The sequence below is a fragment of the Cibotium barometz genome, chromosome 5 (genome assembly GCF_041138505.1).
Source record: "Cibotium barometz isolate CiBa-2024 chromosome 5, ASM4113850v1, whole genome shotgun sequence".
Classification (NCBI taxonomy): Eukaryota; Viridiplantae; Streptophyta; class Polypodiopsida; order Cyatheales; family Cibotiaceae; genus Cibotium; species Cibotium barometz.
Window position 1 is genome coordinate 8,491,110 of NC_141050.1, and position 22,538 is coordinate 8,513,647.

Consider the following 22,538-nt stretch of genomic DNA (forward strand, 5'->3'; position numbering starts at 1 on the left):
TTTGACTGCTTCTAGGCAATCAATTCCATGGGCCCTATATAGGGACCTTAGTTGTGTAATGATGTTTTGTTTGTGGGTTTTGTGGGTTTTCACCTTGGACTCTGGAGTGAGGTTTCCCATTGGTAATATAAGAATTACTATAAAAAAAGTGTGGGTGTGTGCGCACGTGTGTGTGTGTGTGTGTGTGTGTGTGTGGAAGTATCTCAGCCAAATGATGCAGTTGTATATACTCGTGGAGAAAGGTTCTTCCAGTCATGGCCTTTGCAATCAGAAGCTTCATAAATTGCAGTTTAATGCTCCTTTGGATAAAAATGTATTCAATGATGAGGAACGCTTTATTGCTGATGCTTTTGGATCGAAGACGATGAGAAGGTGAACCCCCCCGGTATGCATTCCACATTCCTATTGAGGATGTGGTAGAGCCAGTCAAAAAAATTTCAGAACATGATTTGGTTATTTTCTTCCCGAGAAAATGCCTTCAGGTGAAGATATTGCAAAGTGGTTAAAGCTATATTCAAAGGTCCTGTGGTGGAAGGAGTATATTGGGCACAATGAGGTTTTTGTGTGGTACTATTTAGAGACCCCAAATGTCGAGACTATATGATTGAGCACTCTACCCTCTAGTATGGGAAACAGATGGTGCATGTTTTGCCTTGGTCACCGAACAAAGATTATCAAGATGTAATGAGGCATCACTGCCCGGTATGGGTTGAAGTGTAGCACTTTCCTATTGAATGGGCACAGCAATTACATGCTCTTGCATCCTAGAAATGATGGGAATGCTAATCGCTTTTTGTGTTCTATGGGATACGGTTGCTTTTCAAAGAAGTGATGGCAAGTTGTTCGGTGTACAAATATTTTAAGCTCAAATGCGGCACCTTTGCGGGTGCATGCTTTGAATGTGGTAAATGTGGTCACATGGCTACTCAATGCCCTTCAGTTTTGCACAGACCACATCCTTGGGCAATTCCTCTGTGACCTGCTAAGATAGTAATTACACCTCCCACCATTGTGCAACAAAAGGCTCAAGATAAGAACTCTATAAAAAATGATGCTGGCCAGCAGGCCAAATCAGCTCCCGTGGCTAGTAAGCAAAAACAAATTGCTTCTTCCTCGAATACTGCTAAACAATCTTCCTCTAAAGATAAGAATAAAGTCAAGGTTGATTCAATATCCCAAGAAAACATTTCGCCTTGCTGCTAGAAACTGGCAAGAAGTGGAACCTCCAAACTCGAATTCTCAATTGCCAATGCATTCTACTATTGTGGCTAAAAGTTGGATAAATGCTTTGTCCACAGGTCGTTTGCCTCAAGAAGAGCATGTGGAAGTGGATGTAGATATGCTACATTCCACTTGATCTTGTTCTCGATTTACCTTGTATAAAACCTGTACATACAGGTTTTTTTCTATCAAATTACAGAAAATCAACTTGCCCAACAGGGCATGGCTCTGTATAACGGGATCGATGAGGCCAAGCCCCCCTCTACTACATGGCTGAATGATCACTCTCCATGCCACCTTGGCCATCGTTGGCCTCCCATGACTTCCGGCCCACAAGAAGTTCCGGATCGAACGTTGTACCTAGCCAAGACATGCAAGAGAAAAAGCCCAACACGAAGTGATGTACCCACATGGTGGCAAGCAGTACCTGGTTCGCCACCACCACTCTGCCTGCTAGGGATAGCCTTGTTGAGCTCCAGTATAGAAGCTTCTTCCGATTACTCAAAAGAAGTGGAGCGAACTGCCGCTCGGGAGAGATATCAATGCCAACCTGGCAACTAAGGTAGCGGACTCAAGTGCCCCTCCGGATCCACTAGAAAGCCTCAGCTGGTCGCCAAGTCGAGGTGGGTTCAAAGCCTACCCAAAACCACACGACTTATGCTGAGTTGATCTGCACTCTTGATGCACGGCAAAAAATCTCGATCACCTCTCTGGAGATTCCCAACATCTCCAGCAAGGTAGGTTGCTGTGTCGTCTGCAAACTCTGAGTCCAACAACTCCTCCTGTGTGCGGAGGGGAAGGCGCAATCCCTGAAGTCCGGTCTCCTGGGCAGAGAGGAAACTACTGATGGCCTCAGCGACAAACAAGAAGAGGTATGGTGCTAGAGCACAGACATGTCGAACTGAGCGGGAAAGGGCGAATGTTTCGCCTCGAGCTCCCTGAATGAGAACCTACCTGAATAAAGTCATGAGACTCCACGAATCCACTCCATGGGGAATCCCATCCGGCTCATTGTGCCCTCCAAAAAGCTCCAGTCCACCCTGTCATAAGCTTTCTCAAAGTCTAGGTGTAGCACAATGAGGTCCTGTTGCCGCATCCTGGCCGAAGCTGTCGCCTCCCAAAGAGTAACGATGTTGTCTAGAATGCTCCGATCCTGGACAAAACCAATCTAAGTGTCGTGGATCAAGTTTGGGAGAGAAGGCTGAAGTCCCTGTTGATGGCCTTGGCCAAAATCTTTTAGGCCATCCCTAGAAGGGTGATGGGTCTTGACTACCAAATCTCCAAACTATCTCCACCCTCCTTGGGAATCAAAAGTATCAAGTCCTCTGTGAGCCTCTCTGGCATGGCACCTGTGAGCATAATCTCATTTAAGGCGGCACGAAGGCCACCTTCCATGAGGTCCCAAATTCCAATGGCGAAGAAAGAAATAGACAAGAAGCCCGTCCACCCCCGGGCATTTTCCCCTGAGCTCCTTTAAGAAAAAGGGGTCACTAAGAAAGACCGAAGGGAGTGGGGAACCACCTCTCTCGTGTGCCTCCAGACTCTCTCGCGTGCATCCATCACCGAGGGGCATAATGGGGCACCAGTGAGAAGAGATCAGAAGAAATCCGTGGCAATGGCTCTCATATGTGGGGGATCAGAAACACAGCTCCATCCTGGCCACACAACCTGCGAATACCGTCTCTCCTCCTGTGGGCGCCAGCTATCTCAAAGAAATCTCCAGTAACTCTGTGACCGGCCTGAGTCCAAAATGAAGCCGTGGCATGGTATCTATACTCCACCCTCCTCTCCTCAATGAACTGAATTTCCGTGCGGGCGGCGACAATCTAACTCTCAATCCACGGACTGGGGAACTCTCCTGAAGACACTATAAAGAGGCTAGGCCCCTCCTCAGACTCCTCTCTTGCTCTCGAAAACCCGCCAATCTACTATGGGCTGCATCCTGTAAGAAAACGCTGATCTCCCCCAAGCCATCATGCAAAGTGCCCGCTGCAGAGCCTGAGGAAAAGTCCAATCCCACCCATATCTGCTCGATCCAGCTACAGATCTTGGGGTCCTGAATGAGGCTGTCTGGAATCCTAGAGCTCACATGTCTGTCATGCCTCGATGGGTCCTTTAGGAACAGAATAACTGGGGCATGATCTGAAAATGTAGTGCCTGCCAGAATATCAACCATGCCTCCACAGTTGCCAGCCCACTCGTCGACGTAAAAAAGAGAGGTTAGGGCCAATGCTCCACCTATCCAATCGAGAGAAGCTAAGACTCCCAGGGCTACACCCAAACTCTAGGAGATGCCAACGGTCATGTCCCCTAAGAATCAGTATCATCTCCTCCCAGGTAGAGTACTCCGCTCCTGAGACTGTGACCATGCCACCTCCAAGTCTGTCCTCTACTACCTCTATCATGTTGAAGTCACTGCCCATGCACCAAAAATCAGCCAAGGGCAAGGCCTGTCGGACAGTGCTCCAAAAGATAGCTCTACCTACAGCAGCATTCAGGGCATAAATGTTGAGGAAGCCAACGCTATCCTCACCAATCAGAATGGTAACCCACTGGGCACGTCCTGGAACTATCCTGTCACAATCGGCAAAAGCTACTCACTGACAGATAGACACACTCCTCCCTGCATCCCTGAAGGGCCGAAGGCTCGGGACCAAAAAGTATGACTCCTACTTGGTAGAATCTTCCCGCAGCGGAGGGTGCGCCCCTCAGTAAGGTGATACTCCTGGAGGAAAAGAATGTCTATAGGTCCCCCCACCATGCTCGGTGAAGCTCTCCTCCAAGGACGCCTCATCCCTAAAAGCACTGAGGCCCCCCTTAACCCTGAATGTTCCATGAGACAATCCTCATATCAATCTCTGTGTAAGGCACGGGTTTAGATGGGGAATAGTCACAATCCGTCCTGGTGCGAAGTCGTGCCAAGTGGGCGTGCATATTGCCCTCCATGTACTGCCACTCTACCAGAGCACAAGAATATGCATATTCCATGCTCCATCGGTCACAATGAAGATATCTATAAGAAGGGGGGAGAGGTACTGCGATAGAGGTATGCATGAACACAAAAAGTAGCACCTCCAGGCTGGAGGTCACCATCTCACCTCCCTGGTCTCTATGGGCTGATCCGCCAAGCTCCATCCTGGCCAGAGATGAGTAAGAACGTCAGTGATGCAGAGATCCTGAAGATGGTGCGATAGCTCAACTGCCTGGCCCTGAATGGTAGCAACCACCGACTTTGGATCCCACTTTGTCCCTGGGGCTGCACTCAAGGAGAAAGAGAAGATCATCGCGCCATTCTCTCATGTAGAGGGTCTGGAGTGGTGGAAGACCACACATACCCGAATAGGGTCTACGGTCTCCTCAAACCTGTTTGTCCCTTCCGTCGAAAGACACTGGAAGAAACTATAATCCACCGGCTGCCCCAAGATCCTAGGGGGCCCGCTTGGAGACTCAGGTGGGAGAGCCCTCACCGGTGAGGCGGCAATGGTCATCTCCACCGGCTTTGAGAAATGATGAATCATGCGACGAACAGAACTTGCCGGCTGTCTCCTCTCTAGATCAGGGGCAGTAGGGGGCCTTCAGGAATTCTCTGGAGAGGCGGAGGGGGAAGGGAAGGAGAGCACGGAAGAAGAGGAGGGGACAGATGGAGCGACTACGGGTAGAGTCGGAGGCGAGGGTGGCGGAGAGGAGGCGGGGGAGGAGGCGAGGGGGAGTGGGAAGGTGGAGAGGCTAGGGAGGGACGGTGCTGAGAGGCATCTATCGGAGAGGGAGGCTGCTAGGAAAGGCTCGATGGGGAGCGGGTGGCATCATCCGGCCCCATTGAGCACTGAGCCTTGAGGGCCAAAAGAGGAGTCACAACGAGGAATCGGCCGCCACACCGAGAGGGGGGGGGGGGGGGGCCTGGAAAGCAGACTGTCACCCGAAAGCTTGAAACTCCAATTAGAGGGCCAGATGTTGGGTCAAAGCTGTGTTGCCATCGTGCAAAGAAGGCCTGGGCTGTACGCAATGCAACAGGGCTCAGCTGCATGGGGCTCAGCTGCATGACAAGATCAGGCGCCACTGGTGAATTGAACTCAACCTGTTAGTAGCAACATAAGGACTTTCTCCACATCAATGTCATGCTCCTCAACCATAGCTGAAAATACCAGTATGTCGTCCAAAAATATGAACACACTTTCCAATCAAATCCCGGAAAACACGCATCATCCTGCGGTTGAAAGTAGCTGGGACATTCGTCAAGCCAAATGGCATGACCACAAATTCATAGTGGGCCCGTTCCATATGGAAGGCTATCTTGGGGATGTCCCCCTCCACAATCCTCACCTGGTGGTACCCACTCTTTAAATCGATTTTCAAGAACACCTTTGCTCCATTCAACCTCTCAAGAATATAATCAATTCAAGGCATCGGGAATCTACTCTTGATAGTCAGCTTATTGAGTGCACGATAATCGACACACAAACGGGAAGACCCATCTTTCTTCTTGACAAATAAGATCGGTGCTACAAATGGCGACACGCTGAGGCGGATGAAGCCAAATTGCAACAATTCTTGGAGTTGGCGGTCCAACTCCGATTCCATAGCCTTGGAAAGGCAATACGGAAACTTGCTGGGGGGTTCCGAGCCTGGGAGGAGGTCAATCTTGTGGTCCTCCAGTCTAGAAGAGGGGGGGGGAGGGGGGGGGGGACTGTCCCGAAGAAAAATCTTCTGGAACTTTTCATGGAGAGCCAAGTACTTCTCGGAAGCATTGGCCACTGTCTGGGTTGTCTGGATGTATATCATCGCACAATGTGCGCCTTTCGTGACTACTCACTTAGCTTGCAAGTGGCTTATGAGCGGAAAGTTCGGAATTCCTAGCTCACACTTGATGGTCACTGGGGCGTTTGACACATTCCGATTGATCTGGAACGTGTGCTTGTCTCTTTCAACTTGGTTGTCTGGTCTGCGATTGCTCGCATCATCTGTTGGAACACTCAAGCTTGGTGCCCTAGCTGGGCTGCCTGGTGCACTCTCGTCCCAAGGTTCCTGGTTACTCTCGTCGTCGAAGCTCGTCATAGTAGCAAGAAAACGCACTTCCTTTCCGGAGCGCAATCTGACCATCCACTGTGTGTGTGGGAGACGTCCGCAGGCTTCAGAGGTTGAAAACCAACCGTCCTTCGAGAGATAGGAGTCACTCCGAAAGGGGTAGTCCACAGGCGTCTAAAAACCAACCACACGAGCAAGAAAAAATTCTAGTTTCTTTGCTGAATCTTTGCACTTGAAGTAGGGTCTGATACCACTGTAACATGCGGAAGCTTCGGGGGAGATCGGTAACCTCAATGCTCAGAAATCAGCACACTTTTCGCAATGGAATTAACGCACAAAACTGAATGAAGATGTGCAGAAAATAGAGAGAGAGAGGGAGAGAGGAGAGGACACAGTATTGGGTCCCGAATACCCTTTGTAGGGCCCCCACCACGAATGGTGTATTTGCTTTATTAGAATGATGTAAATCTGAAAAGAAAATACAGAAAACTTGACCTTTCTTGGCTGAGATAACTCTGCCCTTGACCTGCAGTCCTTCACCTCTTTGCGTTAGCAACTCCTTGGCTGTCCTCGCCCTTGATTGCCTTAGCTCTTTGTGAATTATGAGATAACACAATGGATTTGGGCCCTTGGTATTTATACCCTTCAGATAAGGCAGTCGGCCAGCTATTATCCAGTCAGCTGTCTCAATAAATACCGAGTAAAATGCTGAATAAAATCAGTATAAACAGCATTAAATGCTGAATAAAATCAGTAAAATGCTGCGCATCACTTCCTTGATGGCTGGGCACTAGGCGCCTGGTTTTCTAACAGGCATGGGCACTGTATGCATGCTGTTTGGAGCCTGGGCAGCCTGTATGGGCTGCACCATACTTGCCCTTACAGCCATAAAGAGGCTGGACAACCTGTATGCTACCCCTGGCCTGCCCCTAGGGCTGTCCTACAGCCCTCCATGGCCTATCCATGGCTGGTGGGTACAACCAGGGCCTTCCTGGCCCTCATGGGGGTGGTTTTACACTGTCCCCATGCCCACACAAGGACTTGGGGTAGCCCTATGGGCTGGCCCCTTTCCTATAAGCAAACCTTAACTTATCTACACAATGATCTGGCATCCAGTACCATACCAGATACACAGAATCACTGACATCATTCCAGAGGGAGACTCACAGCGCGGACTGGCACTGTTTCATGTAGGACAGTGCACATCTGACCTTAGACGACTGGGATGGAACCCTAGCTGACTCGTCCCGGACTGGGCTCACATGGAACCAGTTTACCATCCTAGGTCCGGCACCTTCTGTACAGATATGTCTACGTGGCATCCAAGTGTGGGATGCACGTGACACCAAGGAAGTTAGAAAAGGAATGACTTGAGAAGACCTCACCAGAATTTATGCAACTAGAAGGAATTCAACTTACTCGAAGTTTCGACCAAAGAGTTATGATGTCTCGTCGAACTTGCGATAGTTTACAATGTTTTGGATATTAATATATTTCATGTTGCTTAAATTCATGTCTTGGAATTACTGTTTGGACACTGTATTCATGTGATGCATATGTGTTGTTTGTTTATGGAAGCTTGTAAAAGTACCACACAAGTTTATAGATTGTCGAATAGGTGTCATCCGCAAGATGCATCACCAAAGGCAGTCGTTCGAGATTTTGACCCCTGTCAACCGAACGTGGTGTGCTCCTGGCACGATTGGTATGATGGACAAGACAATGACTCCCGAATGAAATGGGCAACGTAGTACGTAGTAGTAGCTAAGTATGCATACTGGTACTAGACATATGTGGCTCTTGACGTCGATACCTAGAGTGTTTGTGCTTCTGGGATAGTTGACGACCAATGGAAGCAACTCCTAAGATTATGGCACATGTGTTAAGATGGATGTGAGACATGTAGTGCTCCTACGGTCCTCACGGTAGTCTTAGGAGTGTTCGGGCTCATTGGTGCATGTCGTCCTGGTCTGAAGATCACAGTCATGGTGGGAGGAGATTTATGTTGATGATGTGACACTGATGTGTTACCTTTTGATATGTGATATGGACATATGGAATTATGCATGATATGAAAAGAATTGTATGATGTATCTTTTTCTTTTATGAAAGGACGGTTTTCAAAGACGTATGTAAGTGAACTTATTTTAAGTGGTGTGTGTAAGTAAAGTGGCAATTTCAATTACGGGTGTGTGAGTTCACACCGGCTCCATAGATCCACTAGAGAGAGGAAGGTTAGACCTATAGGATTGGACGGGACTAGGCTGAGCCTATGGATCGTGGGTGGCAAGGTGAACCCGAGTTACAGGTACTTCCAAAACGAAACTGATTTGAATTTATAGAATGAGGAAACTTGGGATGAGTAAGAATAGAGAATTTGCCTTCGTAATCGAGGAGTCAGGACATCTTGTTGAGCCTCTGAGAGCCACTCGATGTGACTTCCTTATGAGAATTATGAAGAAAAAACACCTGGTAGAATCATTCATCTTGCCTTACGTAAGGATTATTCTAGTCAGACTCAGAGGAGCTGACGGAATAGCCAAGCAACAAGATATTGTGATATAAGTCTCCGAGTGTGATTCCATTGTCATATTATCATATAAATAGAGGGATAGGGGTCTCACAAAAATCCTGCGTAAGAGAATGCCTAAATATCCCAAAGTCTCCAGGATGTCCACCCTTGTGAGTAATTTTATTCAAATTACATTAAAATACAGAGAGTGCTCGCACTATAAACTCTTCGGGCTTTACCAATATATACCCACCATAATTCAAAGAACATAAATTGGTCGCGATCACCATAAAACGTGTCCTCCTTATAGTATTGTCTAGGCTGTTCTTGGTTACTTACAAGAGTCTCTCTCTAAGAAACTAAACTAAGTCTACTCTCTTTTGTTGTCTCTCTCTCTCTCTCTCTCTCTCTCTCTCTCTCTCTCTCTCTCTTTATGTTTAATTCTTTTCAAACCACTATCAGTCTCTCTCTCTCCCTATCTCTCTCTCTGTCTCTTCTTTCTGTCTCTCTCTCCCTATCTGTCTCTCTCACTATCTGTCTCTCTCTGCCTATCTATCTCTCTCTCCCTATCTCTTCTTTCTCTATCTGTCTCTCTCTCTCTCCATAGCCTTCCATAAGCCTAGGTTGAAAGCCATGAGACTGATGACTAATATCAAAAGATCAAAAAAGGGTACGATGATAGTCCATGAGCCTCCTTTTATACTTGAGCCCATGACCAAAGTCCCAAACCTAATCTAAAGCCGTTGCTTCATTACAAGCCATCCCCTCCTATAATGATTTCGTCCTCGACATCAAAGGGCGGTCATGCACCAAGAAACGACATATACAAGTGGCTATGTACAAAAGCCAAAAAATCGCATCCATGGCTGAATGTCAATGTAACGGAAAACCCATACATGAATCATATGACCCCCAAGGTCAAATGGGGATGAAGGACTCCCGTCAATGATGAGGCTATCTATGCAACCGCTTGGATCGAAAGGAAATCCGAGGCATGCACAATCCAAGGCAATGGTCCAAGTGGAGAGGATAAGGAACCACTGTTGTTGATGACGAAGCTAGTCAAGTATCCTCCAGGCTCAAAAGGATATGTATGGTATACACCCTGAACTGTCGAAGCTGAAATGGTAGTAGCTCTTGGGTCAAAAGGAAAGCTCAACTCCGAAGCCGAAGTAATGGTAGCTCTTGGATCAAAAGGAAAGCATGATTCCAAAGAAATAGTAGCTCCAGGGTCAAAAGGAAAACCCGTAAGCTCATCCTTACGACCACAGTGTAATCTGGCACGAAAAGTATCCACCAAAGAAGCTCGAAACTCCTAGCCAAAATGTCAAATGGTACTCGCGCAAAAGAACCATCGTGTAGGCAAAGACTGAGATATGTCGTGGTTGCATCTGAATGTCGAGCCACATATCCAAAAACTATGCTCCTCAAGTGGCAAAGAATGCATCCAAAGGAAAATGTCCTAGCTCCAAAGAACATAGGCTCGTCGTGTTGACACCTGTGGAAGCCAAATGAACATAACTCGAGATCGGCCTCATGTAGAGTCAAATGTGAACCCATGCCATCATCCCATGTAGCACCACTCGAAAAGTCGAAGACATGATCCACCATATCAATGTATGTATGAGTATGATCCAACCCATGCACAATATCTCCATGTGCAAAACACTCTATATGTGTGTGTCTACACAAGAGAGATAAGTGGTATCCATAGCATAGTCACATGGGATGCAGGGACGGGGACAGGGAACGGCAAAAGGCAGGGAACATAGACGGGGGGACGGGGACAACACATGGAATATGCAATTTATTGACTACAAAGCACACTAAATAAAATAACATTTATGTTTTTACACTTTGAACTTTCAAGGCATCACTTTAAATGTACGATACGTGTACTCTGTCGCCGCGTGGGTGTGGGCATTGCAAAGAAACCTACACCATGTGGCCGTGGTGTAGATGTGGTAGATGCACCCCTTGACCCTGAAACAAACTCCTCGGGTGGTGTCACAAATGCTACAAGATCCACAACCACACGTGCCGGCCTTGCAGCCCTCAAAGCCTCATGCCCGGCAATGCGCTCAAGAAGCTCACTTCTCTTCTCCGATGTGATTCCCGTGCAAAATCGAACCTCGTGCCCGGACTCATGCATAAGGTGGGCTCTCACTTTGTCTGACCCACTCGTCCCTATAGGGGCAAAGCTTGCAAGACCACGGGCGTGAACCTCCTCCACTTCCAAGGCGGTTGGCATTAACCTCTTCCCACCATGACAAACCATTGGTTCTTCTAGCACCACCACGACGTGCGGAGCCAAAGGTTGCTTGTGAAGAAGATGCCATGAGAGAGGGTGAAAGTTGAGAGAGAGAGAGAGAGAGAGAGAGCTCTTAAGGCTTAAGGCTTAAAAGTTAAGAGGCTGAGCCTAGAGAAAGCTTGCGGGTTGAGAGAGAGAGAGTGAAGGAGTGGGAGAGAGAGAGAGAGTGAGAGAGTGAGGGAGTGGGCCGTGGCCCGTGGGAGAGGGAGTGGGAGTGGGAGAGAGAGAGAGAGAGAGAGAGAGTGAGGGAGTGGGAGAGAGAGAGAGAGAGAGAGAGATTGCTGCTTAAGCTCAAGAGTGGAGAGAGGGAGTGGGGCAGCTAGACAAGAGTGAGAGAGTGGGAGAGAGAGAGAGAGAGGAGAGCTCGAGCCTTATAGGTGGCTCCAAGGCTCATGCATGGTGCAGGTCACGGCAGGCCATAGTGCCAACGGGAGGAAATGGGCGCAGCTGCCAACCACCAACGGGCAGAGGCAACAGAAAAAACGACAGGAAAAAAAAGCCAAAAAAAAAAACGGCGAAAAAACCAGCGAAAAAAAAAAGGCATCCTGGCTGTCCTATTCCCCAGACCCGTCCCCGACAAGGTGCGCCCGTTCCGCCGTTCCCGGGACGCCGTCCCTTGGTGACACAGATGCCCGAGGCGTCCCGCCCATCCCTAGTCGGTGTCGAAGCGCCATGTCATTTCAGGACGGCGTTTCCGTGTCCCGGTCCTGTCCCCTCCGTCCCGTGACTATGATCCATGGTTGTTTCTCGTACCGGTACGAACCTATTTGTACCGTAAGGTTCGTATAGTGCGGTTCTGTATGATATCATTATGCACGAGTTCCCCCCCCAACCTTGAGAAAAAAATCCAAATGCTCCCAAAAAAAAAAATCCCGCTTAACGAAGATCCCAAATGCCCGCAATACTTCGCAATTTTCGTGTCCACTCCGTATTCCATATGGGGTTACTAAGAGACCTAAAAAATCTAGCAAGGTAGACTGGTAGTGTACACTTGATTGGTAGGATGAGGAGAGAATCTTGCTACATCACTTGGAGATCCCTATTGGTATAGGTAGGCTAGACAGCCATATCCTCAAGTTATGTAGGAGAAAAAAAGATATAGATAGGGCCATTTTGATCTACAGAGGAGTGCCTACACCTATCACCCTAGATGCATTGCCCGTATCTGTGCAAGGACGGTCCCTTAGTCAAAAACCCATGCAGGCTCTTTTTTGGAGACAATTGGGACATCCAACTGGGAGAGACAAATATCCATGTTGTGGTTCTTTAAGCATTGTGGACTCCTCCCCTCCCCCAACCTTCCCTCACATTCAAGCTTGAAGCTCCATAGTTTGTAAGTGTTTTAAAAAAAACCATATTTTATCATATGGTATCCCAAAATTTCATATCGTACCAAAAATTCCCGCACGTTATCGTATTTTCGTACCGTGACAACTATGGTGGTATCAACCAACTCACTATCAATGGAATCTCCAAGGCCACTAAGGTCATCTCCAAAGGTATAGACAATCTTTATCAATGGTGTCCCTATATGACCTAAATCCCATGATAAATCAATCTCCAATAACACTGGATCTAAGAAAATATCGTGATCAAATGTAAATCTCTCGAGGTCGATGTCATAATTGATATGCATTCTCCTACGATGTCTCACCTCCACGAACTCATCACTACTCTCATGCACTATCCCTGACTGCTCAATCACAACTCGATCCACACGAATGCTTCCAGGAATACTATAAAAACTAGGAGTAGTGGTCGTATCCAAAATCTCTCCACATGTGACAACTCTAGAGGAGTAGCCCAACACATCTAATACTAGAACTTCACGTCTATGCTCCTCATGGTCTATGATGTGCTCATCAATATGTGAAGTGTCATCCCCATGTGTAACTAGGGATGTATGACTAACCGAATAATCATGACTAATCAAATGCCCATTAAGATCGTCAGATGCATCACTATGGTCATCTAATGTATCCCTATGATCACTAGGAATAGAGATAGGTCGCTCTATGATACTCATAATGATAGGTCGCTTTATGATGCTCGTAATGCTCGATGTGTTCGCTGCCATGCCTACCCCCAAGATCATGTCATCATGATCTAGATCACACACATCACTACTACATACATCATCATCATCATGTATGTGTATGTCATCATGTCCACATGTATCACTATCATCATGTGTGTATGTGTCATGATATGCATGTGTATCACTATAATCATGTGCACGTGTGTGTGATACAACGTCATGTATATGTGTGTATAATACATCATCATCATGATCTGATTCTGTGTCAATGTCGACTACATCCTCAAGAACATAATCATGGCGGCTCAAGAGTGCGGGACACTCGTATAAGTGGCCAAAGAAAGAATCATCCCACGTGAACAATGCCGAACCCTCCGTGTCAAAGTAGCCAAGCAATGTAGCAAAGAAATCGCCATGTACGGACGATCTGGACCATCTGGCATGAATCTCCTCCTCATCGAACAAATGCCTCTGATGGCTAGGCACCAAACTCTCAAGCTCGAACAACCAACCATGACATGAATATGCCACCCCGTAATAATGAGAAGTCGATGAGTCGAGATCCAAACATCTAAGCCTGGATGTGCCAAAGGTATGTGCGAATGCCGCAAATGAGATGTGCTCCCTAACACAAAGTGGCAACTCGTGATAAGAGCGTACAGCCGTGAAGACAATGCATGTGCGACCCTCCTAAAATCAAGATCTAAGATGTGTCATAGTGATATCGATGATGAAGATGATGTGTGGTGTGTCAGTCATAAGAAGGATAAAGTTAGTAAGAAATACCCATAGCTACGTGTGACCACCACTCAACATAACTCCAAGTGTGTGAACAAAGTCTCCAAAACCCAAAGTGTATGAATAAGCCCAAAGTGCGCTATGACATGTAAACAAGGAATAGTAAAGCACAAATAACTCACACCGCGTGTGAATAAGCTCAAATGATGCGCCAATGAGAGTGACACAACTCTTACGCATGAACAATCACTAATAAAGCCCAATGCGTGTGAACAAAACACACAATGCTCCAATGCGTGTGAACAACCCCCAAGATGCTCAAATCAACACTAAATCACCCAATGTGTGAAGCGCGTGTGAACATGCTCCACAAAACCCAAAGCATGAAATGTGTGTAACAAACACCCCCCAAATGCACCAAATCTATCCCACGGCACACGAGCAGTCTCCTCGTGGCTCAAAGCGTGTAAACAAGCCCCATCATCGCATGTGAATACCCTCACCACATCGGAGGCATGTGTAAGGATGTGTGGTAAATGTTAAATGGCCAATTTGGTGTACAAGCTCAAGTGTGAATGGGTAAAAGGGATCCAAGGGAAGTAATGTGAAAGGAGCTATGGGAAATGTAGTGTGGAAGGCCAAAAGTGGATAGGCTAAAAGAAGAAAAATCCTAAAGACCCTTTTCATTCTCACTTCTCACGCACCTGCTCTGCAGTCTTCTCTTCTCTTTTTTTTTTTTAGTTGTGTGGTGCTGAAAGCTCCTCACTAGTTGTGCTCAGAGCTCCTCCTTGAGAGCTCAATGATGCTGCATTTTGTGTTTTTTTTTTAACAAAATAAAACTGTTGCCACTGCTGTCAGTGAGCCTCCCAAAGGCAATGATGCTGTGAGTGCTGAGCAACGAGCCTTTAGTCTCCTTTGCAAACTGCCAACGCTTTTGCAAAGGCAATGATGCTGAACCCAACTGAGCTAAGCGCTCCATATAATGCGTGTGAGCTGGCTGTGTTGGAGATCTGCACTAAACCACAAGGCGATCAGGCTTGATGAATTAGTAATAATGAGTGCTGAGCAGCGAATCGAGTTGCATTAGCAACGATGCAGCACTACATGCCAGCGCTTGCAGACCATTACGCTGGTTGCACTAGTTGCTGTGAGTGCTAAACTGCACCGTTTCGCTAGAGTTGAAGCACCGAATTTCTCCACAACTGGCCCGACAGAGCCAACTGGCCTGACAGAGCCCTGGGTTGCCCCTCCTGTTGACTCGCTGTACCTTTCACCCCACTCACGGCTTAGGTTTTATCCTAGCCTCTCCTCTCTTTCGACTGGTTCAACTGGTGACTGGTTTTACCCTAGCCTCTCCCCTCTTCTCGCCTCTCGATTTTGTTGGTTTTGTTTGCATGCCTTCAGCTCGTTTCGTTTGCATGCCTTCTGCTTGTTCTGATCTATTTAATGTAAATAGTTAGTCATGGATTCAACTGGCTATGCGCTGGCCTAGCAGCCCGGCAACCATGGCTGGCTGGCTTAGCTGGCACAAAACAGAGAGTTTGGAATCGGCCGCCCTAGTTGCCAAGGCTAGGAGAGAGAGTAGCAAGGTTGTCAGCCGAGTTGCACTTGCTTGTATTTTCTCTCATAACAGTGAAGAACCTTTTGCACTCCTCACAAACCAGTGTACACTGCGGTTTGTGCACGATGAAGTGCATAAGCCTTAGTTGGTTCCCTTACATTGAGTTGAGATGCCAAACTTTGAGCAGCGGTTGAAGCAAAACTCGGACAGAACGGGCATGTGATTAACGCTGCAATCACCCGCATGAAGTGCTTGTTTGATGGTGCTCTGAGAACAAGCTCATGTGTGTTGTGATACGACTGAGAAGATAAAATTGCTTGTTGTGATACAACTCGTTGCATTTGTGTTAAGCTGTAGCGTGGATTGTGAGCTTCTTTTAAACTGCTTCTTATGCTGAGCTAATTGAACAAGGTCATCTAGCAGCTCTGTATTCCATTGTAGATGACTTTAGAGCCCCATGAGAGAGGTTCCCTTCAGAGCTGATTGAGGAAGCTAGGGCCTCTTGTGCTGATGTGCAGAATGCTCATACCAGAGTCTCTCTCAAGCACATACTCGAATGCAATTCTCATGCCAAGGTCTCTCCACTCTGGGAAGGGTCTTTATGAAGATTTGAAACAAGTACTACAATGCTAAGCTTAAGCTTTGAACCAACACCAAGGCAATGAAGCTGTTCCAAAACTGCACTAAGAACTGCGTAAGTCTAAACTTCTATCAAAGATTTAAGCTCTGCACACTTCTTTACCAAGCTGCATAGGAAATCTTCACTTTGTTGTGTTTCTTGATAGCCTTTCTTTTCACAGAACTGGTTCTTTATAGAAAATTAACCAAGAACAGCAAAAGATTAAAGGATTTGTAATAATCTGCAAGAGATCTTCACACTCAAGAAACCTTGTATGCAAGTTAGGAGAACCCTATGATGTATGGGGCACACTGGCTCACACCAGTGGACAGGATTCAATTCCCAGCAGGGCCATACTTACAAACACAGTGTTAATCAACAAACTTTGTGAATTTCTACACTTGAAACTGTAAACCTTGTACACTTTTGTATTAAAACTAGTATAGCTTGATCAATCTTTGTTGTAGAAGTGTGTTTAGTACTAATCTTTGAAAGATTATCACTAATCTATGATAAGACCTTGCTTATACACAAATCTAAAAAGATTTAACAGTTTCTGCACACTTTCTTGCTCAAGAACTACATCATTTCAAAGGATCTTGCAATTGAAAGGAGGAAACTAGGATTTGTGTGAAGATTTGATGAAAATAGACTTTGATTCATGCAAAAATTAAGAAAATCAAGAAGATTCTCAAGAACATCAAGAAATGAAAGAAAATCAAGAAAATGCATTTTGAAAACTATGGAAATTCCTAACCCGAAAATAATTAACACTAATCATGATCAAGGAAATGCATTTTGGAAAATTGAATTAACAGTAATCCAAAAATGATTATCACTAATCATGATCAAGAAAATGCATTCTGAAAACTGGATTAAGAATAATCCGAAAATGATTATCATCTAATCGCTTCCTAAGCAAAGATCTAAGCTAAGAGCTCTGATACCAATTGAAATGGAGTGATCATAAGCTGAGATTTGGGGCAATCATTATGTTGATTAATCATGCAATTAGCAAGAAATCATGCATAATACCTTTCACCAAAGGATCGAAACAGCCTTTCATAAGCCTAGGTTGAAAGCCATAAGGCTCCAAGAGTCATGATGACTAATATCAAAAGATATCAAAAGGTGTCAAAAGATCAAAAAAGGGTACATTGATAGTCCATGAACCCCCTTTTATACTTGAGCCCATGACCAAGGTCCTAAACCTATTCTAAAGGTGTTGCTTCATTACATCACACAAAAGAAAACAACACACACAATGGACTTAAAAAGCCCAATCATCAATACAATAGTTGACCTCTTGTGTATGGAAGGCTCTTCAATAATATTAACAATGTTTTTCTTTGAATAGCAATCCTTTTCAAGACGATTGCTTTTCGCACAGATACCACAAGGATTTAGGCTAAAGCAATCCTTTTCCAAGTGATTGCTTTTCCCACATAATCTACAAGCTTTACCTTTGGCTTGTCCTCTATATGAGTAAAGCTTTGGTCTTTACAGCAAAACCTTGTTCTGTGATAGCTTTTGTTGATCTTTGCTTTTTCTTTCTTTCTTCTTCCTATAAAGAGTTGATGATTCCCTTCAAGGTAGGATTCCGAAAGTTCTTCAGCGAGCTTTACCTTTCGCCTACCCTCTGTTGAGCCTTTGGTCTTTACATCAAAACCTTGTTCTGGGACAGCTTCTATTGACCTTTGCTTCTTCTTTCTTTCTTCTTCTTGTAAAGAACTGATGATTCCCTCCAAGGTAGGATTAGGAATGTTCTTCATGGTGGTCACCAGTTGTCATATTCCTTAGGCATGCTTTTGAGAAGCATTGCCATGGCATCATCTTCAGTTATTGGAGATTGAATTGCAACTAGTTGAGTCATGAGGCTCCTCATTTTGTTGACATGTGCACCAAGAGATTCTCATGTCTTTAGTTGCAACTCAAAGGTGGTGATTTAAGATATATACAAATAATCATCACCCAAGCCAAGAGCAATTATGGCATATGCCCTCTCTTCTCTAAATAGATACTCTTGTGTTCTAGTATCTTCTTCATTGATTGTATCAGCATCCGTGGAAGAGGTTGCACTAATAGTGTTCTTCACCAAACCCCACAGGTTTTCTTTCATCAAATGAAACTTTATCTTCATTTGCCAGGCGTGAAAATCTTGGCCACCATTAAGCTTGTCTATGAACATGTGACAGCTCATAATTGCAAAGAAGATAATGAAATTAGGGTTTCCAAACATGGGGGTTATCAAAAATGATGATGTAGTAGGCTGTGGCAACCCTTTAATGCTTGATATATTCCCTCAATTTTGAGAAATGATGGGGGGATTTAAGATTAACGCTTCAATTAAGCAAAATTTGTAGAAATTTTGAAAAGCCCCAAATTTTTTCTAATGAATACCTTCTTTGTTTGGATTTCTGCCTGCAAGTGCTTGCTGTTGCTGTTGTTTTTGTCAATTTGATGTAGGTAGGCAATGGAGAAAGCCCTTTCTTCAAGTCAGCTGCTCTTCTACGAGCTAGGTATTGGCACACAGAGCTTACGTGTCTGGTTTGTTGTTGGGCACAGACTCGGATGTGTTGAAAGATGGCCGACGAGCTATCAACGTAGCATCTACGTGGCTTTAGAGTCCTCAACATCTGCCAGCTAGGTGCCCAGTGCAACACTGCTCCATTTGCTCTCCCGCAATAGCTGCCCGCATTCGCTATTGTTGTCACCTAGTATGGCCGCTTCTGCCTGTTAAACATTTGCTCTTGTACCTCAACTGTGGCAAATCTAAAGCCACGTAGATGCTACGTTGATAGCTTGTCGGCCGTCTTTCAACACATCTAAGCTTGTGCCCAACAACAAACCAGACACGTCAGCTTTGTGTGCCAATACCTAGCTCGTAGAAGAGCAGTCGACCTGAAGAAAGGACTTTCTCCATTGCCTACTTGCATCAAATTGACAAAAACAACAGCAACAGCAAGCACTTGCACTGTGCAGGCAAAAATCCAAACAAAGAAAGGACTTTCTCCATCGTTGCTACTGTCACCTAGTATGGCCGTTTCTACCTGTTAAACATTTACTCATGTACCTTGACTGTGGCACGGCACAATGTGCATACAGTCACAAAAAATTCAGGCTGATGCGTAGGGCACTAACGCTCGAGGCAGTATCAACCTGGACATTAATGTCCTAAGCTATAGAGGTTGAAAATTCTTCATGACATAGGAATGTGTGTTCAAAAAGATAGAGAGAGAATAAAGAGAACAAAGCTCTTAACACAACTCAATGATGTGATAGTTTGCTTGATTTTTTCAATGAAGTACATGCACCTTTATAGGTTACAAAGGTGGTTCACACAGACAAGACACTTACACATTGCCACTCTCTAGGAGGTGGTTCAAACTTCACACACACACAAAAGGAATACCTTGATCCCAACAATTTGGCAGTATCACAATTCTGGCTGTTTTATACTACTTAATAGAACGCTCTTTTCGGGGGGAAAAAAAACCCTCGATTATCAGGCATGTGGACACAGATCTTGTTAACAGATATGTGTCATTTTGGCCAGGTTCACACTAGTCAAGAGCCTAACTGGCTGAGCACGTTCTGGGCCACATTTGTGGGCACTTACTTAACATGGTTGTTATGCAGCATTTTGGGGCCAACTCAAGTTAGCTATTTAAAAACTGATTGCACCTGTTCATGCTCTTTAATTTCAGCACTAAACACTTTAAAGTTTGTCTGAGAGATTCTTCCTCGTTATATTTGTGCACCCTTTTTTTTGGAGAGTTTACTTACATTAGGTGCTAGAGTTTAAACTTTAGACCTACGTGTTAGGAACCAGCAGCCAAAGGTGTTACTAGTCGGGCTAGAACCCACTTGGTGCTGGCACTATATTCGTGCATCTTTAACAAAGGTTTCAACAAAGCCACTTAACTTTTGCTGGTTTTCACTTGCTAAAAGTTGGGGTTCCTCTCAATGCACCCAAGAACAGAATTAAAAATAGCAATTTCCCATAATCAAGCGTTCTCATTAACAACCTTTGGAAGTGAAGGCATATAAAAATTCGGCATTACCTCCAACCTTGATGTTGTACCGAGCTTTGGATCAACAAAGAATAGTGACTTCAAACCCGTCAAAGGCGAGCATTGTCCTCTGCCACATCACATAAAGCACTTAGTTAATACCTTTCTTACAAACGAAAGGCTTCATTAGATACACACAAGAAAGAGTTGTCCAAAAGTGGATGCCACATACAAAGTGAATCCTTCTGCCCCACCAATTCCACTGATAATGTCCTGATTTAGGCTAGACAATGGTGTCAATCTTGGAGTGAATGCCTCCGAAATTTTTGCAAGTGACTGCAAATCAACATTCTTCTCACAAGATTTTGGCATGATAGTTAAAGAGCAACTTGGTCCAACCGTACTTCTGTCCAGAGAGCCATACCCTAAACCCTTGGGGCCTAGCAAGGTGCAAGGCCTTGCAAGGTTCTCATTCCCAATATTTTGTCCACTAATTGAGCAAAAAGAGTGCATGAGCGTCTGTTCACTCAAGACAGAAGAGGACTTTTCCTGCATGTTAAGACCGAAATGCAAACAACAAAAACTTAAAATCTCTCTCTCTCTCTCTCTCTCTCTCTCTCTCTCTCTCGTGCATGGATGAAGAAGAGGAGGGATACTTAGATGCTCAACTACGTGAAGCTGTGCAAATGATCCACCGGTGTCAAACGTCCCGAGTGTGACATGGACATGCTTCTTCTACCCATTGGTCTACTCAAGGGTCGAGTACGTGACCAGATTCATGTGTTTGTAAGGGCTATATTGTGCCAGATCATTGTAATATTGTCTAGGTGCCCAATGAGCAAGCCAGTGTGGACGGAGTTTTTGTGTAAACACATGTAGTTGGACATTATTATTAGGGGGTTGGTAGGGTTGGTAGCCAATTCACCAACATTAGACACTATGAATAGGAGTCTAGGCCTTAGTCATATTCATTCATTGATCACTCAATCATCATTGAGTCATTGAAAGCTCAAGAGCAGCGCTACCATTAAGTATCTCTAATCATCATTATTTTATATACTTCATGATGGTAGATCACATCCTCTCTCTCTACAGTGTATTGAGCATGAAGACGTTGTGCATGGATTTAAGTCTCTAATTAGGTGCTAATTGCAATCAATCAATTCATAAAACACACTTCCACAAGCACCCATGTTACATGGTATCAGAGCATCAAAATTTTGACCAAATAAAGGTTGCAATTTTTTCTCTCATAAGGTGTGGAGATCCATCGCGAAGAACCCCTTCATCATCAGTGTTTTCACTCAAGTTTGCATTTTTTCTGATCAAGGCTATGTTTTGCAAATTCCATACCAGATAGGTCTTGTGTGTGCAAGGGGTGCTCAGCCAAAGGGCAAGAAAGAGGACCAAACACACCAAGTAGAGAGCGGACAGAGCAAGCAAGCAAGGCCGCATGTTGGTGCTTCAACACAGATAGGAGTGGAAGAAGGCACACCAGGGGGGGTCCAATGGTGAGCACTCAAAGGCCAGATCTGGGAGAGCAAAAGAGCGGCAAGATTCAGCAAAAACACAAACCTATTCAGTCTGCAAGACATCACACAACTGGCAGCAAAAACGCAGCCCTATTCAGTCTGCAAGACAGCACACAGTAGACAGTCGTCCACAGCACACAGTGGGCGGTCATCCACAGCAACAAAACTCATCAAAAGGGTGCCTCCAAGGGGGTGTTGTAGGCCGGCCAATCCATGGATGGAGGGGGTAGACCCACGCTTCCTCCATCGCAAAAGGACGAAAAATTCACCTAATCCTTGACCACAAAGGTGTGTATGTTCATCTGTGGGCAGGTAAATGTATGTAGAACATGGAGTTTCGGCAAATGTTAACACCGATGGAGAGCTTTGAAGCCATGAAGGAAAGTCATTAGCAAGAGGGGGACATTCGCAAGGAGGGGTCTCAACGAAGGCAAGAAGAGATTGAACAACTCCAAGGAGAGATCCGTTAGTGGGAGAAGAGTATAGCCCTGATCATGCAGATACGAGAGGCCAAGGAAGAGGACCATGGGCGACACGAGGAAGAAGCATGTCAAGCACAGCTTCGGGAATTCACCGAGGCTCTTATCAACAACCTGATGGCAAAATGGAGAAAGATCATGGCAACAAAGGCCAACGTGGAAAGACCTAGGGTTGTGAAGCAACCCAAGATCGAGAGTGTTGGCCCAACAAAGGGGGCACTTCCAAGACAGAAGGAGCTCTTGTGAAATGAGATCACAGGAGGTGTTCTTGAGGAGACCTTGTCCAAGATGCATGTGCCAGAACCAAAACCCATCCCACAGTCCATTCCAATTTTTGAGGATAGGGAGGAGTCATCGAGTTTCAAACTTTTCTCTCCAAACCCATCGAGATGAGCGATTCAACAATGGTGTCTACCATGCCAGCTAAGTGTCCAGAGGCAGAGGGACTAGTTCCAATTCCCGCAATTCCCGAGAAGGCAATAGTAGAGACAT

The 22,538-nt window shown here is 45.5% G+C and overlaps 1 protein-coding gene across 4 annotated transcripts in view; it reads right to left on the reverse strand.

Annotated features, from left to right (window-relative positions):
• LOC147638020 (transcription factor MYB3R-1-like) overlaps positions 1-22,538 on the reverse strand; it is a 54,684-nt gene that overhangs the window by 16,053 nt on the left and 16,093 nt on the right. For all 4 annotated transcript variants that reach the window (XM_086797534.1, XM_086797549.1, XM_086797527.1 and 1 more), the window contains exons 8-9: positions 20,268-20,584; positions 20,087-20,165 (exon numbers count right to left, since the gene is read on the reverse strand). In XM_086797534.1, coding sequence (XP_086653660.1) covers positions 20,087-20,165; positions 20,268-20,584 — 396 coding nt within the window. The remainder of the gene's footprint in view (positions 1-20,086; positions 20,166-20,267; positions 20,585-22,538) is intronic.